This window comes from Macaca mulatta, chromosome 17, assembly GCF_049350105.2.
Source record: "Macaca mulatta isolate MMU2019108-1 chromosome 17, T2T-MMU8v2.0, whole genome shotgun sequence".
NCBI classification, from domain to species: Eukaryota; Metazoa; Chordata; class Mammalia; order Primates; family Cercopithecidae; genus Macaca; species Macaca mulatta.
In genome coordinates this window covers 67,656,688-67,681,137 of record NC_133422.1, presented here as the reverse complement: position 1 = coordinate 67,681,137, position 24,450 = coordinate 67,656,688, and the positions used below count along the sequence as shown (strand labels likewise).

The following is a 24,450-nucleotide window of genomic DNA, read 5'->3' as shown; positions in this document are numbered from 1 at the left end:
CTGATAGAGAACCTAGTTATTGATCTTCTAGTAAATCTATTTTATTTGAAATTGGTTTAGACACTACCATAACAAAAATTAATTTCTATATTCTGAAGATTTTAAGAAAATATTTATACACATGGACACACTGAAAAAACTGTACAGTATACATCCATATACTCAACATCTGCAATTTTTTTTTTTTTTTTTTTTTTTTTTGAGACAGGGTCTCACTCTGTCACCCAGACTGGAGTGCAGTGGCACGAACACAGTTACTGCAGCCTTGATGTTCGGGGCTCAGGTGACCATTCCACCTCACCTTCCCATGTAGCTGGCACCACCATGCCTGGTTCATTTTTTATCTTTTTGTACAGATGGGGTCTTGCCATGTTGCCCAGGCTGGCCCTGAACTTCTGGGCTCAAGCAATCATCCTGCCTTGGTCTCCCAAAGTGCTGGGATTAAGGGCGTGAGCCACTGCGCCTAGCTCCAACATCTGCATTCTAAATCAAACATACTATGTGTTTATTACACATATATCCATCCCTGTTTCCATGAATCTGTTTTTTTGATGCATTTCAAAGAAAGCTATGGACATTTGCACACTTCACTCCTCAACAGTTTAACATGCAAATCATCAATTATAGTTCAATATGTATTTAGTTATTTTCCAAAAAATAAGATTTGTAACTTTTACCATGTATAAATTTTATTTTTAAAGTCTACCATTCAACGAGTTTTGAAATGTAAAAGTTTTGAAATGTATACACACGTGTAACACAAACCCTATCAAGATATAGAACATTTGAATACCTTGGAAAGTTCCATGTCACTTTTCTCAGTTAATTCTTGGTGACAATCATCTTTAGAGACAACTACAGTTCTGATTTTTGTCTTTTTAAAAATTAAAAAAATTTTTTTTTACCGCCTACCCCTTGATTTTTTTCATCATACTTTTGCCTCTTTTAGAACTTTATATAAACATACAGTATAAGCATACTATATACTATAATCATAGTATTATACTATATGATTATATAAAGTATACTTTATGTTTTTCAGATTCATCCATGATGTTAAGTCAATTGTTTCTTTTCAGTGAGGAGAAGTATTCTACTACATGAATGTATAATGGTTTTATTAACCATTTTCCTTTGAGATAAACACCTGGGTTGTTGCCAGCTTTTGACTACTATGAATAAATTTCCTATGAACATTCTAGTGGAAATATTTTAATGTGTATATGCCTTCTCTCTTAGGTAAGTAGTGGAAATGTTGGATCACTGATTAGGTTGTTAGATCATTTTGTAAGAAACTGCCAGTTGCTCCACTTCTCACCAACATTTGGTATAGTCAGTCTTTCTAATTTCAGCCATTATTGTGTGTATACAGTGGTATCTCACTGGGACTTTAATCTGCTTTTCCCTCATGACTAGTAATATTGAATACTTTTATTATGCTTACTTGTCATTCACATGTCTTCCTTTGCGAAGTGTTTAAACATTTTGCCCATGTTTTAAATAGGACTATTTTTTTTTTTATCACTGAGTTATAAAAAATTTTTAAATATATATTCTGGTATATTAATTTCCTACTGGTAGCATAACAGATTGCCAGACTTTATGGTTTAAACAATACAAATTTATTATTTGATAGCTCTAGAGGCCATAAGTCCAAAAATCAGCCTCACTGACCTGAAGTCAATGCTTTGTAGGGCTGGTTCTGTCTGGAGGTTCTATGGTAAAATCTGTTTTCTTGCCTTTTCCAGCTTTCAGAGGTTCCAAAGACTAGGACATGGACATTTTTCTTTTCTTTTCTCTTTTCTTTCCTTCCTTTCTTTTCTTTCTTTTTCTTTCCCTGTGTTTCTTTCCTTCCTTTCTTCCTTATTCCCTTCCCTTCCTTCCTTCCCTTCCTTTTTTCCTTCTTTTCTTTCTCTTTCCCCTTCCTTCTTTCCTTCCTTCCTTCCTTCCTTCCTTCCTTCCTTCCTTCCTTCCTTCCTTCCTTCCTTCCTTCCTTCCCTCCCTCCCTCCCTCCCTCCCCTTCTCTCTCTCTCTCTCTCTCTCCTCTCTCTCTCTCTCTCTTTCTCTCTTTCTTTTTAGAGATGGGGTCTCACTGTGTCAGGCTAGTCTTGAACTCCTGAGCTCAAGACATCCACATGTCTCGGCCTCCCATAGTGCTGGAATTACAGGCACGAGTCACTACGCCCAACAGGACACGGACATCTCTAGAAGGATGTTTTTCAGCCCACCACGCTTGGATATCTTTTTTTTTTTTTTTTTTTTTTGTCTAATCTATGTTTTGTGAATATTTTCTCCTCAATATTTTCTTATTTTGGATATCATTCCTTTGTCAGACATAAAATTGTGGTTATTTTCTTTGAGTCTGTGCTTGGCTATTCATTTCTTAATGGTGTCTTTTGAATAAAAGTTTTAAATTTTGATGATATCTAGTTTATCAATTTTTCTGTTATGATAATTACTTTTAAGGGCCATGTCAAAAAAGGTCTTAATGTACCCCAAGTTGTAAAGATACTCACCTATGTTTTCTGTTACGTATTTATAGTTTCAGCTATTCCATTTAGGTATCGTCTCAGATTAATATTGGTGTATGGAAGTTTATTTCCATAAAGATGTCCATTTTTTTTAGTACCATTTACTGAACAAACTTTCCTTTCTCCATTTATTTGCTTTGCTGCGTTGTTAAAAATGAAATTATTATTTAAGTATGGATCTGTTTCTGGGTTTTCTAGTCTGTTTCATTGCTGTATTTGTCTTTCCTTAAGCCAGTACTATATTAGCCTGATATTGAAGCTTTATAGTAAATCTTGAAAACAGGTAGTGCAATTCTTCCAATTTGTTCTTTTTTTTTGTGGGGGAGAGAAGGTCACGCCATGTTGCCCAGGCTGGAGTTCAGTGGGTATTCACAGGCACGATCATCGCACTCTACAGGCTTTAACCTCTAAGCTCAAGCAATCCTCCTGCTTCAGCCTCCCAGGTAGCTGGGACTATAGGAGTGTACCACCACATAGGGCTTCAACTTTTTTCAAGATTGCTTTGGATATGCCAGTCCTTTGCATTCCATATGAATGAAATACAAAAAAGCCTGCTGCCACTGTGACTAGAAGAACACTAAATTGATAGAATTCACAATATATTTCGAGATTTTGGGGGGAGTGATTCTTTTCTCTTAGCAATGATCTGTAGGGTTTTTTGGCTTAAATTTATTCCTAAGTATTTTGTGTTTTTTGCTGCTACTTACTTCTCCAATTGTTTACTTCTAGTATATTTTTGGGTAATGACTGTATATCCTGCTATATTCACTTACCAGTTTTAGTAGTTGTTTGGTAATCTGAAAACACATTCTTATTATTCCTTTCTGATTTTTATATATTTTATATCTTCTCTTATCCTTATCTCACAGATTAGGAATTCAAATACAGTGCTTAATATAAATCATATAAATCATGAAAATAGGAATCCCTGTCTTACTCTCCCCCTTAATGTGGAAAGCATTTAATATTTCACCATTAAGTACAATTTCAGCTATTGGTTTTTATAAATGCCCTTTTTCAGACTGAGGAAGTTTCCTTCTATTCCTAATTTGTTTAGACAAAGGAACATATGCAAAGTTATGGAGATAAGAAAGAGTATGAAACTTTCAAGACAATAATATGACATGGAGGGGAATGGCAAGATATGAAAAGTAGAAAGGTAAACATGAGGCTAATCACAAAGTCATGTAAAGAAATTTGACTTTACTGTCTTAATGAAGACAATAAAAGTCATTAAAGCAGGCATATGATATGAAAATTTGAATGTTACAAATATTACTTGAACTCCAGTGAAGAAACTGAAGATAAATTTAAAATCTATTGCAGTTATCAGACACTGACCTTGGAAATGGGAAATAGGACAATGATAGGAAAGAAATAAAAGTTTTTCTTACATTGGCCTACAAGTAAATACAGTCCTTATGTGAAAATGTGCCTAAAATAATTAGAACCCTACCTAGATTCAAATTCAACTTCAATTGAAGTTTAATCCCATTTTTATAAGAATGCCACAGTTATCTGACTTTTGAACACAAATAATGTACTGTAGCAAACATCACAGCCAACGGTGAAATGTTAATTTAAAATATTTATTAATGTTAGGGATAAGACAGGAAGATAACGTAACAAGAGAGGAAAACAAGAAAAACGGAAAATAGAAATTAAAGATCAAAGATTATAACACAATACCATCAAATGAATTTCTATTTGTAGTTCAAGACTCATTCCAAGGCCGGGCACGGTGGCCGTCTATAATCCCAGCATTTGGGAGGCCGAGGCGGGCGGATCACCTGAGGTCGGGAGTTTGAGACTAGCCTAACCAACATGGAGAAACCCTGTCTCTACTAAAAATACAAAATTAGGTGGGTGTGGTGGTGCATGCCTGTAATCCCAGTGACTCGGAGGCTGAGGCAGGAGAATCACTTGAAACCCGGAGGCAGAGGTTGAGGTGAGCTGAGATCGCACCATTGCACTCCAGCCTCCAGCCTGGGCAACAAGAGCGAAACTCCATCTCAAAAAAAAAAAAAAAAAGACTAATTCCAGTGTCATCTCCCCTCTTAGATAGTCCTCGCCTCCTTTAAAGGTGGGATTAATTAATGATCTCTTTTGTATTTCCACTGAGAACTGCATATTTCTTGCTTATAGCATTTATCTTGCTACTCTAATTATTTGTTATTATGTTCATCTCTCCCAGTAGATTAGAAACCCCTTGAGATGGGAATTATTTCCATGAATTCCTAATCCCTAGTTCCTGACAGATGTAAATACTTAACACTTCCAGAATAAGTGAATTAGATAAAAAATAAAAAAGATAAAAGCTATCATATTTAACTTGTTTCTTTTTTGACTGCAATTTCTGAGATGAAGATGAACAAATATTTGAAATACAGAATTTTATTTAGAAATAGTCACCAATTATATTTTAAGAAAATATAGCAAAGTAGTTTTATTCTTTTTTTTTTTGAGACAGTTTTGCTCTGTTGTCTGGGCTGAAGTACAGTGGCATGATTTTGGCTCAACGCAACCTCTGCCTTCCGGGTTCAAGCAATTCTCCTGCCTCAGCCTCTGGAGTAGCTGGGATTACCCAATATCACTCCTGGGTAATTTTTTTTTGTATTTTTAGTAGAGACGGGGTCTCGTCATGTTGGCCAGGCTGGTCTCGAACTCCTGACCTCAAGTGATTTGCCCACCTTGGCTGTCCAAAGTGCTAAGATTACACAGTGCCTGGTCCCAAAGTAGTTATAGAAATAATGTCAGGCTTCCTTTGTTGCCAGAAAAAAAAGTTGCCCGTGTGTGTGTGGGGAGACTTACTTTCTGCAGTTTGCATTATTATTTCATCAAGCTCTTTTTCCAGTTTCTCATAAATGTCTAGCCTTGCTTGATGCTCCGAGTTCTGTGCTTGAAGTTCAGTAATGCGTTTTTCAGAAGAGGCTTGGAGACTATAAAATTCTTTGGTTAAAACCTAATAGTGAAAGAGAAGAATTACAAAGGCAGAATTAAATAGGTGCACAGTTAAGACAAAAACACGATGTGAAGACATACACAGGGCTTTTTTATTATTTAAATATTAAGAGAAAGTAGCTCAATTAAGATGACTAATGAGGAAATTAAATATATTTATTTCTAAGGTAAATAATTCAGTTGTTTTTAGCTGAAAATTATGAAGTACCTTATCCTTATTTTATAAGCTGGATAAAAAATGAATTTAAAATTAGGAATAATTATAGGAGTAATATTAGCATTTGCTTGTTAGAATTTAAAAAAATACAATGTCATATTTACATAGAGGTCATTTACCTGGCAATCAAAACTATCTGACAGAGGCTTACAAAGTTGTTTGTAAAAACGATATGCTGACAATAAATCCTTCAATTTTCCATCAGAGCTTACTGAATCTACCCAAACTATGATCTTAATAATATTTTTGGTTTTCTGAACAGCCATAAATTCAAAGCAGGAAATAAAAAGGCAAATGTGAAGTGCTGCTTGAGGCAGTATCAGAAAATGCCTTTGTGAACAATTAAAACACATTAAAAATGAGATGCAAAAGGCAAGGAAATTGGAGTCATTTTGTATACAAGCAAAAAATCCTACACTCCAATGGTGATTCATTGAAGGAAACACCATGATGACAACAATAAATTAACTAAAAAGATGCCTCTAGTGATAAGGAAAGGTTTTAATGCTTAAATTCCAATTACCTAGAACGTTTACTTACTATTACAGACTAAATTATGGAGTGGTATTACACTCGCTTCCTAATACAGCGTTAAGTAATATACTGTTTCCTGAGAGGCAACAGACTACTACAGTGAAGAATATGGTTTGGAGCCAGAAAAATTTGGATTTCAATATGGCTTTGACACTTACTAGCTGTGATCTTAGGCAATTACTTATTCTTTATAGGCTGACCTTAAAACACTGTTGAAAGAAATTAAATGAGATGATAAATTTACAGTGCTTAGCAGAGTACCTAGAACATAGTGTTGAAAAGTACTATTGCTACAGTAAGAAATATATGACAATTCTGCATGAAATAGTTCACGCAAATAGAGTTCCACTAATTTAATTATCTTGAATTGTCTACAATTAAACACTTTTAAAGATAACTATTTTCTCTAATGACATAAAGTTCACATTACAAAATGTGTATGATTATGTGTTTTCTGTGATGTGGTAAAAGGCAGAAGGAAAACCTATTTACAGTTCTCAATGAGCAGAAATTATAATTTTCCTTAATTCACTTCAGGTCATTTCCTTCAATTTTCAGCAAAACTTTCCCCTAAAGTAAACAAAACATTATCCCTCACTCTCCATATTCATTCCTTTGGAGAGTGGAGAAGGAATAAAATGGGAACAACATTTTTATGGTGATTTCCAGTGGCTCTGGTTGGGTCAGAAAAAACAAAATGTGTTTTAGATTATTTCTTCTTTATTCTTGCTTGTTGGGAATGTGTTTTCTAGAAACTTGTTAATTCATTATAAAAAAATCACCGCTCAGTGAAATTATCTGGAGCTTACGTGGAGTTGATTACATTGGGATGTAATTCATTAAGAAGCTGATGATACTAATTCCACTGTCAAAAGAGAGAACCAGTAAAGGCAGTGTTAAATGACTATTCCCACAGCACAGCTGACACTTTTTCATTTGTACCCCACTTCCCCCAGCAAAAACACCACACGAAGAAAAACAGGGGAAATGATTAGGGATAAAGAATCAAAATGTTGAAGATGGGATATTTTATAAGGTATTATTTTAAGAAGAGATTTTAAAAATATTATGAGAGATATAATTTAAAAAATATCTTCATAACATGAAAAGAGAGATCCTGAGAAACTACTGATGTGGGGTATCTCCCAATACCACTAGTGCCCCATATTACAGAATTTTCTGTTTTTGTGGATTTGTCTGAGTGGCTGTTATAAGTAAACCTACTACAGCTTCTGAAAAGCCAAAGAGAACTTGACTATTGGACCCATGGTAGGCTATAATATTAAAGATTTGTTTTAGTAAAAATCAATACATGAACATTTCAGTTTAAACATGGATACATAAAATAAGCCCATTAATTTTAGGAATCCATTAAATATAAAGTTCTCACAGTAAAATTTTCCTTCCTTTGAATAATACATGTATTAACTGAATGATAATACAAAGATTAAATAATGATAATACAAAATCATAATTTTGCCTTAAACAGAGACAAATATATAAAACCAACATTTTGGGAGCCCTTGCCAATTAATAATTAAGCAAAAATAAATCATCCCCAAGTTAACAATCAATGAGAATATTGGGTAAAAGCCCAAAAAAGTCCATTATCTTTACCGTCATGAAATTACTTCTCTATAAATTAATTATAAATGAGAATTGTCTTAAAAATACTTTCAAGAACCCCACCCTCCCACAAAAGATTCAAATGATGATACTACATTATTCTTAATCAAACCATTCATTCATCAAGTATTTACTGAGAATTCATTATGAGAGAGGCACTATGTTAAGCACTGCTGACACAATGATAAACGAATAATCCCTGTCTTCCCAAGGCTTCAGTTTAATAGGGGCACACAATGTTAAGAAATTCCCTCAAGACTCAGTTTTATCAACCAGAATCTTTAGAACCATAACATGTTTTAGAAACGTGTTTTTCCATATAAGACCTTTAAACAAAGCATAATAATTACTAGTCACCTGCATCCAGAGACCAAGTGGACAGGTCTATGAGAGTCCTTTGCAAACTGCAAGTTGAAATTTTTTGGAGGTTATAAAATCAATTTTGTTTGTAACCAGCTAAATGGAATAAAAAAGGATGTGTGGGAGAATCACCTGCAACAGATTATGACTCTACAGCATTTTTCTGAAGTACATGAAAAAAGTTTTAAATACTAAACGTTGATTTGATTCAGATGTAGACACCATCTACACATTTTGCTTGTCTTTTTAAACATACATATATATTTAATATATTTTTTATGTTTTTCACTAAGGCTTTATTTTCTGAGGCCCTTTAATTAGTTTCACTAATCAGAGTACTTTCCAGAAGTGTAATCTTGGAGAAATTACTGTAATAAATATTATTAGATATTGTGGTGGTTAAAAGTATGGGATTTAGGCTGGGTGTGGTGGCTCACGCCTGTAATCCCAGCACTTTGGGAGGCCAAGATGGGCAGATCATGAGGTCAGGAGTTCAAGACCAGACTGGCCAACGTGGTGAAACCCCGTCTCCACTAAAAATACAAAAATTAGCCAGGCATTGTGGTGCGCGCATGTAATCCCAGCTACTCAGGAGACTGAGGCAGGAGAATCACTTTAACCTGGGAGACAGAGGTTGCAGTGAGCTGAGATCACTCCATTGCACTCCAGCCTGGGTGACAGAGCGAGACTCCGTCTCAAAAAAAAAAAAAAAAAAAAGGTATGGGTTTTAAAGTGAGGTTGGTCAGGTGTTAAGGTCTAATCACAGTTCAGTCACTTACTAGTTGTGTGATATTAAACAATGTAACTTCTCTAGAACAAAAAAGTAGAAATAAAACATTAAAATGAGTAAGGCTGATTTCTTAGTTAACGACCCCTTAACTTTACGGTGTATTTCTTCAAAAATCTCTTATTCTCACCTTATACATTAAAAAAAATCTAGAGCATATAGCTGTGTAAAGGAATATCGTCACCTAGTATTATAAGTGTATTTTCTATATTATGTGGTCTTAAAATAGAATGCCATTAAAAAAGAAATACTTTGCCAGGCATGGTGACTCACACTTGTAATCCCAGCACGTTGGCAGGATGAGGCAAGTGGATCACCTGAGGTCAGGAGTTTGAGATCAGCATGGCCAACATGGCAAAACTCCGTCTCTACTAAAAACACAAAAATCAGCTGGTTGTGGTGGTGTGCACCTGTAGTCTCAGTTATTTGAAAGGCTGAGGCACAAGAATCACTTGAACCTGGGAGATGGAGGTTGTAGTGGGCCAAGATGGCGCCACTGCACTCCAGCCAGGGTGACAGAGCAGGACTCCTCCTCCTCCTCAAAAAAAAAAAAAAAAAAAAAAAAAAAATTTTTTTTGATATTTTGGATAAATGACAAATGGATGCAACATATGTATTTTCAAATTAAAGACAAACCAGTTGTATTTTACAATATTTATCCTGTAATTGAATTGTATTACAATTTAGGGGAAACTAATATCTGATTTTCAATTGAGAAAGGCTTCTAATTGAATAACTTTGTTTCTTTGCATTGTAGTTTCTGTTTAATGACCTATAATTTCATATTTTTGTAACTGTAAAATAAACCTTCATATACAGAAAGGAAAATTGGAAGATTAAAATGCTTGAGTTTATTAGTGGGCACACTATTGTGGGATCTGAAAAGTGAAAAAAAAATTATCTTTTACCCAACAAATAATTATCTTTTGGGAAAAGATACTTTCATTTTCCTAGCATTTCCCAACTTAACTAAAACAAAATTCTATAGCATCAAAACAACATTTTGAGGATTTCTATGAATTGGTACTGAGCATAAATGGTTGTTTTATGTGAGTCAAACAGATATAACAACATTATGAAGCAGTTGCTATTATTATTCCCAAAGAAAATGAGTAATTTATCCAGAGTGTGGTAACTGGGTTTAAATCTTAGGTCTGTCGAGCCTAAAGCCCACAAGCCAATCCCTACCCAATACCACTAGAAGAGATTCTATCTGGGCAGAAAAGACCTTCTGTTTTTCTTTTATGATAAAACTAAGGAGAAAAGCTTTCAAATTCTACCACTGCCCAACAGTAAGGATGCGGATGCTCTGGTTAATTGTCTAGAGCTTGCAGTCCAATACCAGAGCCACTAAATACATGTAGCTAATTTTAGATTTAAGATTAACTAAAGAAGCTTGATTCCTCAGTGCACTAGCCATATTTCAAGTGCTAAATGACCACACATGGCAAGTGGCTACTGAACTGGATAGTGCAGATATAGAATATTTCCATCATTACAGAAAGCTCTATTCAAAGCCCTGTTCAAAATTCTTAGTTTCTTGAAGATAGGAATCAATTCTTAAAATTTGTGTGTGTAATCGGGCCCAGCACATGCTTACTGCCTAATAGATGCTCAGTTACAAAGTATTGCATACTATCAATTCAATTAACTATATGCCAGGCTCTGGCTGAGACCTAGTAACATATTTTTAAAAAGGCCTTAGTCTAGGGGGGAGAATGAAGAAATAAAAATCACCCATAATTACACCATTTATAAATAAACTTTAGTGTCTGGATATGTTTGGCTGGGCACGGTGGCTCATGCCTGTAATCCTAGCACTTTGGGAGGCTGAGGCAGGGGGATCACTTGAGGTCAGGAGCTCAAGGCAAGCCTGGCCAACATGGTGAAATCCCATCTCCATTAAAAATATAAAAACATTAGCTAGGTGTGGTGGTGCATGCCTGCAATCTTAGCTACTCAGGAGGCTGAGGTGGGAGGATGGCTTAAACTGGGGAGGCAGAGGTCGAAGTGAGTCGAGATTGTGACACTGCATTCCAGCCTGGGAGACAGAGTGAGACTGTCTCCAAAAAAAAAAAAAAAAAAAAAGGGTTTATTTCCTTCGAATGTTTTTCTATGTATATTGATTTTTACTGAACATGTAAACCATAGTCAAGACTATACTAATTTCACAACTGCATCCTTCATTCCATGTTTTTAATTGGCCTATTCCCCAAATCTAAAATACCCAAGAACATGCAGTGCATGGACACAGCAAAATACACTATTTATAATATGCTAATTGAAAACTTCATCTACTGTTGGACACTTGTTAGTTCCAATTTTTACATAATAAATAATGCTGCGACATGCATCATTTATATAAACCTATTATATAAACGTATCTCTATTTTCTTAGATAAAATTCCTTCAAGTAAAATTACTGGATCAGCTTTTTTTTTCCTTTCCATTTTATTTTGGGGGTTTACTTAATATTTAAAAGCTGAAGAAAGAGTAATACCACCCACTTGGTATATTGCCTACTGATGCAGAGACTACAGGATCTGATGCCAACAATCAATTTCTTTTTTTTTAAAGCCACATGGCCCTTATTTATTTATTTTTCCGTAAGTTATTGGGGGTGCAGGTGGTATTTGGTTACACAAGTAAGCTCTTTAGCGGTAATTTGTGAGACCCTGGTGCACCCATCACCCGAGCAGTATGCACTGCACCATGTATGTAGTCTTTTACCCCTTGCCCCCATTCCACTCTTCCCCCCAAGTACCCGAAGTCCATTGTATCATTCTTATGCCTTTGCATCCTTATAGCTTAGCTCCCACATATCAGTGAGAACTTGTGACATTTGGTTTTCCATTCCTGAGTTACTTCCCTTAGAATAATAGTCTCTAGTCTCATCTAGGTCATTGCAAATGCTGTTACTTCATTCATGTCTATGGCTGAGTAGTATTCCATATATATATATATCTCACAGTTTCTTTATCCACTCGATTGATGGGCATTTTGCAATTGTGAATTGTGCTGCTATAAATGTGTGTGCAAGTATCTTTTTCAAATAATGACTTATTTTCCTCTGGGTAGATGCCCAGTAGTGGGACTGCTGGATCAAATGGTAGTTCTTCTTCTAGTTCTTTAAGGAATCTCCACACTGTCTTCCATAGCAGCTGTACTAGATTAAATTCCCACCAGAAGTGTAGAAGTGTTCCCTAATCCCCGCATCCGTGCCAACATCTACTGTTTTTTTTTTTTTTTTTTTAAGAAGGTGTCTTGCTCTTGTCACCCAGGCTGGAGTGTAGTGGCACGATCTTGGCTCACTGCAACCTCTTCCTTCCGGGTTCCAGTGATTCTCCTGCCTCAGTCCCCCGAGTAGCTGAGATTACAGGCACCCGCCACCATGCCTAGCTAATTTTTGTATTTTTAGTAGAGACAGGGTTTCACCATGTTGGCCAGGCTGATCTCGAACTCCTGACCTCAGGTGATCCACCTGCCTCGCTCTCCCAAAGTGTTGGGATTACAGGTGTGAGCCACCTCGTCCAGCCTACTGTTTTTTGATTCTTTGATTATGGCCATTCTTGCAGGAGTAAGGGGGTATTATATCGTGGTTTTGTTTTGCATTTCCCCAATCATTAGTGATATTGAGCATTTTTTCATGTTTACTGGCCATTTGTATATCTTCTTTTGAGAACTGTCTATTCATGTCCTTAGCCCACTTTTTGACGGGACTGTTTTTTTTTCTTACTGATTTGAGTTCACTGTAGATTCTGGATATTCGTCCTTTGTCAGATGTAGATTGTGAAGATTTTCTCCCATTTTGTGGGCTGTCTGTTACTCTGTTGATTGTTCCTTTTGCTGTGCAAAGCTCTTTAATCAGGTCCCAGCTATTTAGCTTTGTTTGTTTATTGTTTTGAGACAGAGTTTTGCTCTGGTTGCCCAGGCTGCAGTGGAATGGCACGATCTCGACTCACCGCAACCTCTACCTCCCGGGTTCAAGCGATTCTCCTGCCTCAGCCTCCCGAGTAGCTGGGATTACAGGCATGTGCAACCACTCCTGGCTAATTTTGTATTTTTAGTGGAGATAGGGTTTCTCCACGTTAGTCAGGCTAGTCTTGAATTCCCAACCTCATGTGATCTGCCTGCCTTGGCCTCCCAAAGTGCTGGGATTACAGGCATGAGCCACTGCACCTGGCCAGCTTTGATTTTATTGCAATTGCTTTTGGGTTTCTGGTCATGGAATCCTTGCCTAAGCCAATGCCTAGATGGGTTTTTCTGATGTTAGCTTCTAGAATTTTTATAGTTTTGGGTCTTAGGTTTAAGTCCTTAATCCATCTTGAGTTGATTTTTGTATTAAGGTGAGAGATGAGAATCCAATTTCATTCTCCTATATGAGGCTAGCCAATTATCCCAGCACCATTTGTTGAAAAGGGTGCTCTTTCCCCACTTTATGTTTTTGTTTGCTTTGTTATAGATCAGTTGGCTGCAAGTATTTGGGTTTATTTCTGGGTTCTCTATTCTGTTCCATTGGTCAATGTGCCTATTTTTGTACCAGTACCACACTGTTTTGGTGACTATGGCCTTATAGTATAGTTTGAAATCAGGTGGTGTGATGCCTCCAGATTTGTTCTTTTTGCTTAGTCTTGTTTTGCTGTGTGGGCTCTTTTTTGATTCCACATGAATTTTAGAATTGTTTTTTTCTAACTCTGTGAAGAATGATGGTGGTATTTTGATGGGGGTTTCACTGAATTTGTAGATTCTTTTGGCAGTATGGTCATTTTCACAATACTGATTCTACACCCATGGGATGTGTTTCCATTCGTTTGTGTCATCTACGATTTCTTTCAGCAGTGTTTTGTAGTTTTTCTTGTAAAGGTTTTTTGACTCCTTTGTTAGGAATATTCCTAAGTATTTTATATATTTTTTGCAGCTATAGTAAAAGGAGTTGAGCTCTTGATTTGACTCTGTTTGGTCGCTGTTGGTGTATAAAGAAACTACCGATTTGTGTGCATCAATCTTGGATTCGGAAACTTTGCTGAATTGTTTTATCAGTTCTAGGAGCTTTCTGGAGTAGTCCTTAGGGTTTTCAAGGTAAACGATTACATGGTCAGCAAACAAGGACAGTTTGACTTCGTCTTTACTGATTTGGATGCCCTTTATTTCTTTCTTGTTTGATTGCTCTGGCTAGGACTTCCAGTACTATGATGAGGAGGAGTGGTGAGAATGGGCATCCTTGTCTTGTTTCAGTCCTCAGGAAGAATGCTTTCAACTTTTTCCCATTCAGTATTATGTTGGCTGTAGGTCTGTCATAGATGGCTTTTACTATGTTAAGGTATGACGATTTTGCTGAGGGTTTCAATCATAAAGCGATGCTGGGTTTTGTCTAATGCTTTTTCTGCATCTATTGAGATATAATTTTTGTTTTTAATTCTGTTTATGTGGTGTATCACATTTATTGACTTGCATACATTAAACCATCCCAGCATCCCTGGTATGAAATCTACTTGGTCATGATGGACTATCTTTTTGATATGTTGTTAGATTCGGTTAGCTAGTATTTGTTAAGGATTTTAGCATTTATGTTCATCAAAGATATTGGTCTGTAGTTTTCTTTTTTGGTTGTATCCTTTCCTGGTTTTGGTATTATGGTGATGCTGGCTTCATAGAATGAATTAGGGAGGGTTCCTTCTTTCTCTATCTCGTGAAATAGTGTCAAAAGGATTGGTACCAATTCTTCTTTGAATGTCTGGTGGAATTCTGCTGCGAATCCATCTGGTCCTGGACTTTATTTTTGGTAATTTTTAAATTACCGTTTCAATCTTGCTGCTTGTTATTGGTCTTTTCAGGGTATCTAATTCTTCTTGATTTAAGCTAGGAGGGTTGCATTTTTTCAAGGAATTTATCCATCTCTTTTAGGTTTTCTAGTTTATATGTGTAATGGTATTCACAGTAGCCTTGAATAATCTTTTGTATTTCAGTGGTGTCAGTTGTAATATCTCCTGTTTCATTTCTCAGTGAGGTTACTTGGATTTTCTTCTTTTCTTGGTTAATTTTGTTAATGGTCTTTTTTTTTTTTTTTTTTTTTTGAGATGGAGTTTCACTTGTTGCCCTGGCTGGAGTGCAATGGTGCAGTTTCTGCTCACTGCAACCTCCGCCTCCCAAGTTCCAGCAATTCTCCTACCTCAGCCTCCTGAGTAGCTGGGATTACAGGCATGCACCACCATCCACCAATCCACCATGCCCAGCTTTTTTTTTTTTTTTTCTTTTTTTTTTTTTTGCGTTTTTAGTAGAGACGGGGTTTCTCCATGTTGGTCAGGCTGGACTCAAACTCCCGACCTCAGGTGATCTGCCCACCTCAGCCTCCCAAAGTGCTGCGATTATAAGCATGAACCACCATGCCTGGAATGATCTATCAATTTTATTTATCTTTTCAAAAAACCAGCTTTTTGTTTCATTTATCTTGTGTATTTTTGTTGTTGTTGTTGTTCAAATTTCATTTAGTTCTGCTCTGATCTCGGTTATTTCCTTTCTTCTGCTGGGTTTGGTTTATTCTTGTTTCTCTAGTTCCTTCAGGTGTGACCTTACATTGTCTGTTTGTGCTCTTTCAGACTTTTTGATGTAGGTGTTTAGGGCCATGAACCTTCCTCTTAGCTTTGCCTTAGCTGTATTCCAGAGGTTTGGATAGGTTGTGTCATTATTGTCATTCAATTCAAACAATTTTTAAATTTCCATCTTGATTTCATTTTTGACCCAATGCTCATTCAGGAGCAGGTTATTTAACTTCCATGTATTTGTGTGGTTTTGAAGGTTCCTTCTAGAGTTGATTTCCAGTTTTATTCCACTGCAGTCTGACAGAGTGCTTGATATAATTTCAATTTTCTTAAATTTATTGAGGCTCATTTTATGGCCTATCATATGGTCTATGTTGGAGAAAGTTCCATGTGCTGTTGAATAGAATGTGTATTCTGCAGTTGTTGGATGAAATGTTCTGTTTATATCTATTATGTTCATTTATTCCAAGGTACAGTTTAAATCCAGTTAAATCCATTGTTTCTTTGTTGACTTTCTGTCTTGAAGACCTGTCTAATGCTGTCAGTGGAGTACTGAAGTCCTCCACTATTATTGTGTTGCTGTCTATCTCACTTCTTAGGTCTATTAGTAATTGTTTTATAAATTTGGGAGCTTCAGTATTAGATGCATTGTGATATTTTCCTGTTGGACAAGGCCTTTTACCATTATACAATGTCCCTCTTTGTCTCTTTCAACCACTGTTGCTTTAAAGTTTTTTTTGTCTGATACAAGAATAGCTACCCCTGCTTGCTTTTGGTGTCCATTTGCATAAAATGCCTTTTTCCACCCCTTTACTTTAAGTTTATGTGAGTCCTTATTTGTTAGGTGTGTCTCCTGAAGGCAGCAGATAGTTTGTGAGTTCTCATCCATTCTGCGGTTCTGTACCTTTTTTAAGTGGAGCATTTAGGCCATTTACATCCAATGCTAGCATTGAAATGTGAGGTACCATTGCATTCATCATGCTCTTTGTTGACTGTCTACTTTTTATTGTTTTGATTTTTAACTTATATTTTTGTTTTATAGGTCCTGTGTGATTTATGTTTTAAAGAGATTTTGTTTTGATGTGTTTCCAGGATTTGTTTCAAGATTTAGAGCTCCTTTTAGCTGTTCTTGTAGTGGTGGCTTGGTAACGGTGAATTCTCTCAGCATTTGTTTATCTGAAAATGAGTGTATCTTTCCTTCATTTATGATGCTTAGTTTCGCTAGATACAAAATTATTGGCTTATAATTGTTTTGTTTGAGGAGGCTGAAGATAGGACCCTCCAATCCTTTCTAGCTTGCAGGCTTTTGCTGAGAAATCTGCTGTCACAGCTCTTAAGATTCTTTCCTTCGTCTTAACTTTGGATAACCTGATGGCAATGTGCCTAAGTGAAAATCTTTTTGCAATGTATTCCCCAGGTGTTCTTTGTGCTTCTTGTATTTGTATGTCTAGGTCTCTAGCAAGGCCAGGGAAGTTTTCCTCAATTATTCCCCCAAATACGTTTTCCAAGCTTTTAGAACTGTCTTCTTCCTCAGGAACACCGATTATTCTTAGGTTTGGTTGTTTAACATAATCCCACACTTCTTGGAGGCTTTGTTCATATTTTCATATTCTTTTTTCTTTGTCTCTGTTGGATTGTGTTAATTCAAAGACCATGTCTTCAAGTTCTGAATTTTTTTCTTCTACTTGTTCAATTCTATGGCTGAGACTTTCCAGAGCATTTCGCATTTCTAAAAGCATGTCCAAAGTTTACTGAATTTTTGATTATTTTTCTTTTAGCTATTTCCTTGAATATTTTTCCCTTCACTTCTTGTACCATTTTTTTTTGGATTTCCTTGCACTGGACTTCACCTTTCTCTGGTTCCTCCCTGATTAGCTTAATAACTAACCTCTTAAATTCTTTTTCAGGTAAATCAGGGCTTTCTTGGTTTGGATCCATTGCTGGTGAACTAGTGATTTTGGGGGGCGCTGAAGAGCCTCGTTTTGTTATATTACTAGGGTTGGTTTTCTGGTTCCTTCTCATTTGGGTAGGCTCTGTCAGAGGGAAAGTCAAGGGCTGAAGGCTGTTGTTCAGATTCTTTTGTCCCACGAGGTGTTCCCTTGATGTAGTACTCTCCCCCTTTTCCTGTGGATGTGGCTTCCTGTGAGCCGAACTGCAGTGATTGTTGTCGCTCTTCTGGGTCTAGCCACCCAGCGAGTCTACTCAGCTCCAGGCTGGTACTGGGGGTTTCTGCACAGTCTTGTGATGTGAACTGTCTGTGGGTCTCTCCATCATGGATACCAGCACCTATTCCGGTGGAGTGGCAGAGGGTGCAATGGACTCCATGAGGGTTCTTAGCTTTGGTGGTTTAATGCTCCATTTTTGTGCTGGTTGGCCTTCTGCAAGGAGGTGGTGCTTTCCAGAAAGCATCAGCTGTATGGAAAGGGACCAGCAGTGGGTGGGGCCCTGGAACTCCCAAGATTATATGTCCTTTGTCTTTTGCTACCAGGGTGGGTAGGGAAGGACCATCAGGTGGGGGCAGGGCTAGCTGTGTCAGAGCTCAGACTACCCTTAGGTCAGTCTTGCTGCAGCTAATATGGGGAAGGGGAATGAGATTCCTAGGTCACTGGAGTTGTGTACCTACGAGGATTATAGCTGCCTCTGCTGAGTCATGCAGGTTGTCAGGGAAGTTGGGGAAAGCCACCAGTCACAGGCCTCATCCAGCTCCCATGAAAACTGAAGGGCTGGTCTCACCCCCAGTGCCCTCCCCACAACAGCCCCTAGTCTGTTTCCAGGCCCAGGGCGAGTTGGGCTTGAAAACTTGCCCGAGGCTTTCCACCTCTCAGAATATTTGGGGTGTCTCTCGGGTCCTGCAGGAGCAGTCCGCTTCCTTCAGAGGGTCTGCGGGTCCTCTTAGGATTGCTGGTTTGTTCTTGCAGTTGATCTGGAGCTAAAATTCACAATGTGGTCAACCTTCTAAGGCCTTTAACACAGATTACCATAATGTCCAGAAGGGCTGTTTCATTTTCTGACTCATGAGATTTCCCACTGAAGGGTACTCTTGCCAGCACTTTAAAAACAACACACAGACCTATCTAAAGGTTAAAAAAAAGTTTAAATTTATATTTCGTTAATTATCAGTGAGAATTCATATGTTCATTTATTTATTTGTTAGCAATTTGCATTTCATTTCTTGGAAATGGTCCATTCCTTTTTTTCCCCACTTATTTATGTAGAAGGGGAAAGTATGTCTCCTTGATAAAATATCTTTTAAAATGAAGGACATAAGCCCTCTGTCATATATAACACAAAGAGTGTTTTTCAGTTTCTATTTTGCCTTTAATATTATTCATATTATTTTAAATATTAATTTTAAATATAAATTTTACAAATTTATGAATTTGATGAATTTATGAATTTTAAATTTTATGAATTTAAAAAATAAATTCAGCTTTTATTTTTCCTATATAATTTCTTTCCTTGCCTTCATCAGATTAACAGATTAATTCCCAAAGTAAACATAAGATATAATTTCATCTGTATTTACTTTAAAAAATTTTTTTGACGGAGTCTTGCTCTGTTGCCCAGGCCAGAGTGCAGTGATGTCATCTCAGCTCACTGCAGCCTCGACCTCCTGGGCTTAAGCAGTCCTCCCTGCCTCAACCCCCAAGTAGCTGGGACTACAGGTGTGTGCCACCACACCTAACTTCCACAGTTTTTAAGTAGTAGATGAGGTTTCACTATGTTGGCCAGGCTGGTCTAGAACTCCTGACCTGAGGTGATCCACCAACCTCAGTCTCCAAAAGTGCTGGGATTACAGGCGTGACTCACTGCACCTGGCTCATCTGTATTTACTTCTAATACTTTCATAGCTACACACACACACACACACTATATGTATATAATATATATTATATATCTATATGCACCCTAGTAATCCATCTGAGTTTAAGTTTGCTGTATGGTATGAGGTATTGAGTCAACTATTTTCTCTAAATATTCAAATGATTATCACAGCATCATTTATTGTCCAATCCACACTTTCCCTATTGATTTGAAATGTGACCTTTACCATGTATAAATTCTTAAATTTATGTAAATATGTTTTGGGGCTTTGCATTTTATAACATTTGTGAACTAATTTTGTGTGCAGCTTGATTATTCTTGCCTCAGAACACACTTTAAAATGTGATACACATTTCCATTATTTCTTTTTAAAAAGTACTTTTAAAAATATTGACTATTCTGTATTTGTTTTTCTTTCCAGTTGTACTATAGAATTATTTTCAGTTAAAAAATACGCTGGCATCTGATTAGATAGAAACATATATTATTTGATGAAAACTGAAAAAAATGTATACTTCATTCCCTTCCAGAAACATGGTGTTTCATTTCACATGTCAGTGAAGTTCTATAGTTTTCTTCATATAGATTCTGCACTGTTCTTATTAAAAATATTCCAAGTCATTATATATTTTTGGTTGCTATTGTGAATGAGATTTTTCTTATTTTTGTTTCCTAACAATTCCATTCCTTTTCAGTATACATCTTTCTGAAATACATATTTCCTTTTTTTTTTTGCAGGATAGTGCCACATCCTATAGGAGAAACAAAACTCAATATAAATCTTGCACTTAGGGACTTTACATGGCATGCTAATGTGGAAAGAAAAGCTTGTACATGTACCTCCAATTTTTTCTGATATTTTTCACATTCCAATTGACACTGTGTAAGATTTCTTGCCGTTTCCTCTTGTAGAAGTTGAACACGCTCACTTTCAAAAGATTTTAATTTACTTTGATGGAGAAATTCTGTTACTTTGCTTTCTGTACTAAGTTGTAGTTCTCTGTACCTGAAAGAAGCAGAATGGTTATGACACTCTAAAGAAAGCAGTCTCAATGATTTACATACTCATAAACCTTACTTCTACATTTTCTACTCCCCTATATTTGTGCAGTTAATAATTTATATTTATTCAGCAAAGCTTTTATAAAGAATTTAGGTAGGTGTATGAAAATATGTAATTCCAGTGAACATATCAATTAACTTTTACCATTCTACCCTCATTTTCATTCCTTCTACCCCAAAATAATTATTTCCTATTATTTTGTAAATGGCAAGAACAAATTTCAGTTACATTGCTTGGAATGATTTAATTTCTACACTTTTCATAGGCCTTCTTAAGTCTATGGCATTGTTTCCCAGCTTGCTATTTCATCCTAAATCTAAATAATGTCAGATGGAGAAGAAAGCAATGAAATATGCACATTAAACTACAAATTCTTGAAACATTTGCAAAATAAACTTAGTAAATATACATATATTTTGATATTACAAGAAAAAAATGTACAAACTGTGAAGATAAATATAGGCCTACAAGTAGGCTATTACAACTCAGATAAGGAACATTCTCCTCATTCCACAGGTATAACTAATAATAAAAACATTTCCACTTAACATATAAATCACCACATACTATAAATTTGAAAATGCTTAAGGTTGATTGTGTTCTAACAGAAAAGTAAAATACAGATACACTATATCTTTTCAGGGAGCTATTATGAACCCAGTATAATGCTAGGTATGTTATTAAAATTCATTTATTCAAATATTTATTGAGCTAGTCAGTATGCTAGGTAATGTGTATATATTGGTAGATAAAATATTGCTTTTAAAAATAACTTGCAGTTTTCTGGGGAGAACAGGCAAATAAACATGAAAATTCAATGGAGTATAGTAAGTGCTTCAATAGGGTAATCTCTAGGATCAATGGGAACATATATGAAGGAGACCTAACTTGGTTTGTGTGGAGGGTGTGTGTGTGTGTGTGTGTGTGTGTGTGTGTGTGTGTGTGTGTGTGTGTATGTGTGTGTGTGTGTAAGGCAGGAGGAGGTAAGGGGTGTGAAGCATTCTAGGGAGAAGAAATGTGAGTTACGTGCAGGGCAGTGAAGCAGAGAGCATAGTCACTTCACAGTGATAGTCTTTCTGCTATTACATAATATTCATAACTGACATTTCTGAGGTAAGATAAACTTTAAAATGCTTTTTAAAGGCTATTTCACTCCTGTCAGTGAGTCAAAATACCATTCAAAATATAATTAGAGAAGATAGGCATTAGATACACACCATGGGCTACTTCAGCTCTCAGATGGGTGTAAGTTCCATACAATGCACATTTCACATTAATATACAGTAAAGCTTTAAAGTGAATGTCAGTTTTTGTGATTAACTTTTTTGGAAAATCCTGGTATTAATTATATAAAACTTTTTACAATTTTATTAAAAAATACCTTTTTATATAGAAAAACAAACACTGATAAATTATTTACTGAGACATAATTCATATATCATAAAATTCACTCTTTTAACATACACAATTCTGTGGTTTTTAGCTTATTTACAAAGTTGCACACCATTATCTAATTAAAAACATTTTAATTACCCTAAAAAAATCCCCATGTTCATTAGTCACTCCCTATTCTCCTCCTCATCCAGGCCTGGCAACCACTGATCTACTTTTTGTCTCTAAAAGTTTGCTTACTCTGAACATTTCATATAAATGGAATCATATAATATGTGGCCTTCTGGTGTTTTCAAGGTTCATTCATGTTGTAGCATGAATCAACATTTCATTCCTTTTTATAACCGAGTAACATTCAATTGTATAACTATATCACATTTTGCTTATCCATCATCAGTTGATGGACATTTGGGTTGTTTCTGATTTTGGGCTATGATGAATAATGCTACCATGAACATTTATGTACAAGTTTTTGTGTAAACATGAATTCATTTCTCTTGGTTATATACCTAGGAACAGAATTGCTATGTCATATGTCACTCTATTTTTAACTTTTTGAGAAACTGCCCAACTTTTTTCCAACATGGTTGCACCATTTTACATTCCTGTCAGCAATAACAAGGGTGCCAATTTCTCCACATTCTCAACAACACTGATCTTTGTCTGCCTTTTGATTATGCATCCTAGAGTGTGTGAAGTGGTAAAAAAAATACCTTTTACTAAAAATATTTATTAATTCAACATTTTATGACATAAAAATGTCCCTGTACTCTTTGAGGCAAGTTGTTTTATAAATATAGATGTATTAAATGTGTGAAATCAATACCTTCTTTGTATGTGAGACTAGGACATACATAGACCATATTATGAAATAAATTCTGGAAAAGTAATTTAGAATGTGATTATCTTTAAATCATCTTTAAGATAATTTATCCTAAAAAGATTAAACTGCAAATTTTGCCTTTTTATGGATTCAGGATGTTGTTGCTTCGGATATCAATGCCAACTCCAAATAGGTAATTAAAGACTTAGCTTTTAGCATCTCCGGTTTCTATTCATTTCATGGCACCTGAAAGTTACTTTTAGCACTAATATTATTTCCTTATATTGAAAAGCTAAACAGTAAACAGTATTTAGACACTTAGAATATAGAAAATTTAACAGAAGTTAAACAATAAACCATCTAGGTGGTAACAAGAATTATCTCCTAAAAATTTGAATATAGTAAGTTTCATAAATTGAAGTTTCGTAAAATGAAATGGTAATTCTAACGGACTAGTCTATTCCCATGTTGTTTACGTAAGTGAAAGGATCTGCCTCATATTATTAAGTCTGTGTAATTATTTTGTTAAACTGAACTCTGAAAACGTTGAACAAACATAGCTACAAAAGTAGCTCCAACAGTGAGGAACTGATGATGCCCAGGAGCTAGTTTCAGGTAACTCCCACTTAACTTGTTTTGCTAATATAACCCATCACATTTTACTTTGTTGACTCAGACTTCTCATCTCATACTCTCAATCTGAACATCTTATTTGAGGTAAGTCAGTATTATTCATACATTAACAACTTCATGTTTGATATTCTAATTTATTAGCATAGTAACCTTAAGAGGTCATATTTTCCACACAGAATCTCCACCTATTCTCACAACCATCTCATCCCCAGGCCCAAAATTTGGCTTCATTTGTCTTTATGCTACATTTGTAACTGGGTTTTTAGTTTTCATAAGACCCAACCATATATCACATACTACTTTAAAAAAACAGAAAGGGCTAGAACTAATGGTTTGCTCTGAAGGAATATTCACTGCAACAGCACTTCTGGGGTTGGAAGTACAGGGAGAAAAAGTGTTAAAAGGTGAAAATCAGCTATTACACAGTGAGTTACAAAGAAAGTAATTAAACTCCCAGTAGCAGGACATGTTCTGTGACGCTGAGAAATAACCACAGGACAGACATCAATGTGACACTGGAGTCTCACAAATAGGAAAATGTATTTGTTAATAAAAATACTAGATAAAACATCAGATAACAGGTTTTCATAACAAAATTTACATTGGCAGTCTTTACATGTACACCCTACAGGGGAAGTTTTACTTGTTAGACTTGATGTATTGAGCCACGCATGTATATGGTTTATTCCCAACTCTTATTAACAAAGTCAATATTGAGTAAAAGTAATACAGTGAAAGACCCATATTTAACCCATTTTAACTGCTTATTTAAGCTCACTTTTTTATTTCAATGAGAAACAACTGATTTTTGAATTCTGTACACAAAATGTTCATGGCTTGTACTACATTAAAAATTCTGAACCCAGTTATCAAATCTTGTTCGGTAAACAGGCATTCTAAGGCAGAATACCTAAAAAGTAGTAAAACTCAGTGGTGAGGTTCATGTACTGACCAGGGCCAGAATATGGTACTTGCATTAAGAAATTTAACAACCGGTCCAGGTTGGAAGTAAGACAGTGCAGTAGTTGAGGCAAAGCATTTATCTGTATGTGGCAGGACAACTGTGTACAGATAAAGAGTATGGGAAGTAAGACCCTGCCCCAAGGCAGACTGGCAAAAGAAGTTAAGCAAAGTCACAAGATTTCCAGTACCAGTAAAG

General features: G+C 35.9%; 1 protein-coding gene across 9 annotated transcripts in view; it reads right to left on the bottom strand.

The window, feature by feature from the left end:
* The window catches only part of PIBF1 (progesterone immunomodulatory binding factor 1), a 278,245-nt gene that overhangs the window by 139,968 nt on the left and 113,827 nt on the right, over positions 1-24,450 (bottom strand). For all 9 annotated transcript variants that reach the window (XR_003724327.2, XM_077974341.1, XM_077974345.1 and 6 more), the window contains exons 11-12: positions 20,221-20,386; positions 5,343-5,493 (exon numbers count right to left, since the gene is read on the bottom strand). Coding sequence is in view for 8 of the 9 variants with exons in the window: in XM_077974341.1 (XP_077830467.1) it covers positions 5,343-5,493; positions 20,221-20,386 (317 nt within the window). In the remaining variant the exon portion in view is untranslated. The remainder of the gene's footprint in view (positions 1-5,342; positions 5,494-20,220; positions 20,387-24,450) is intronic.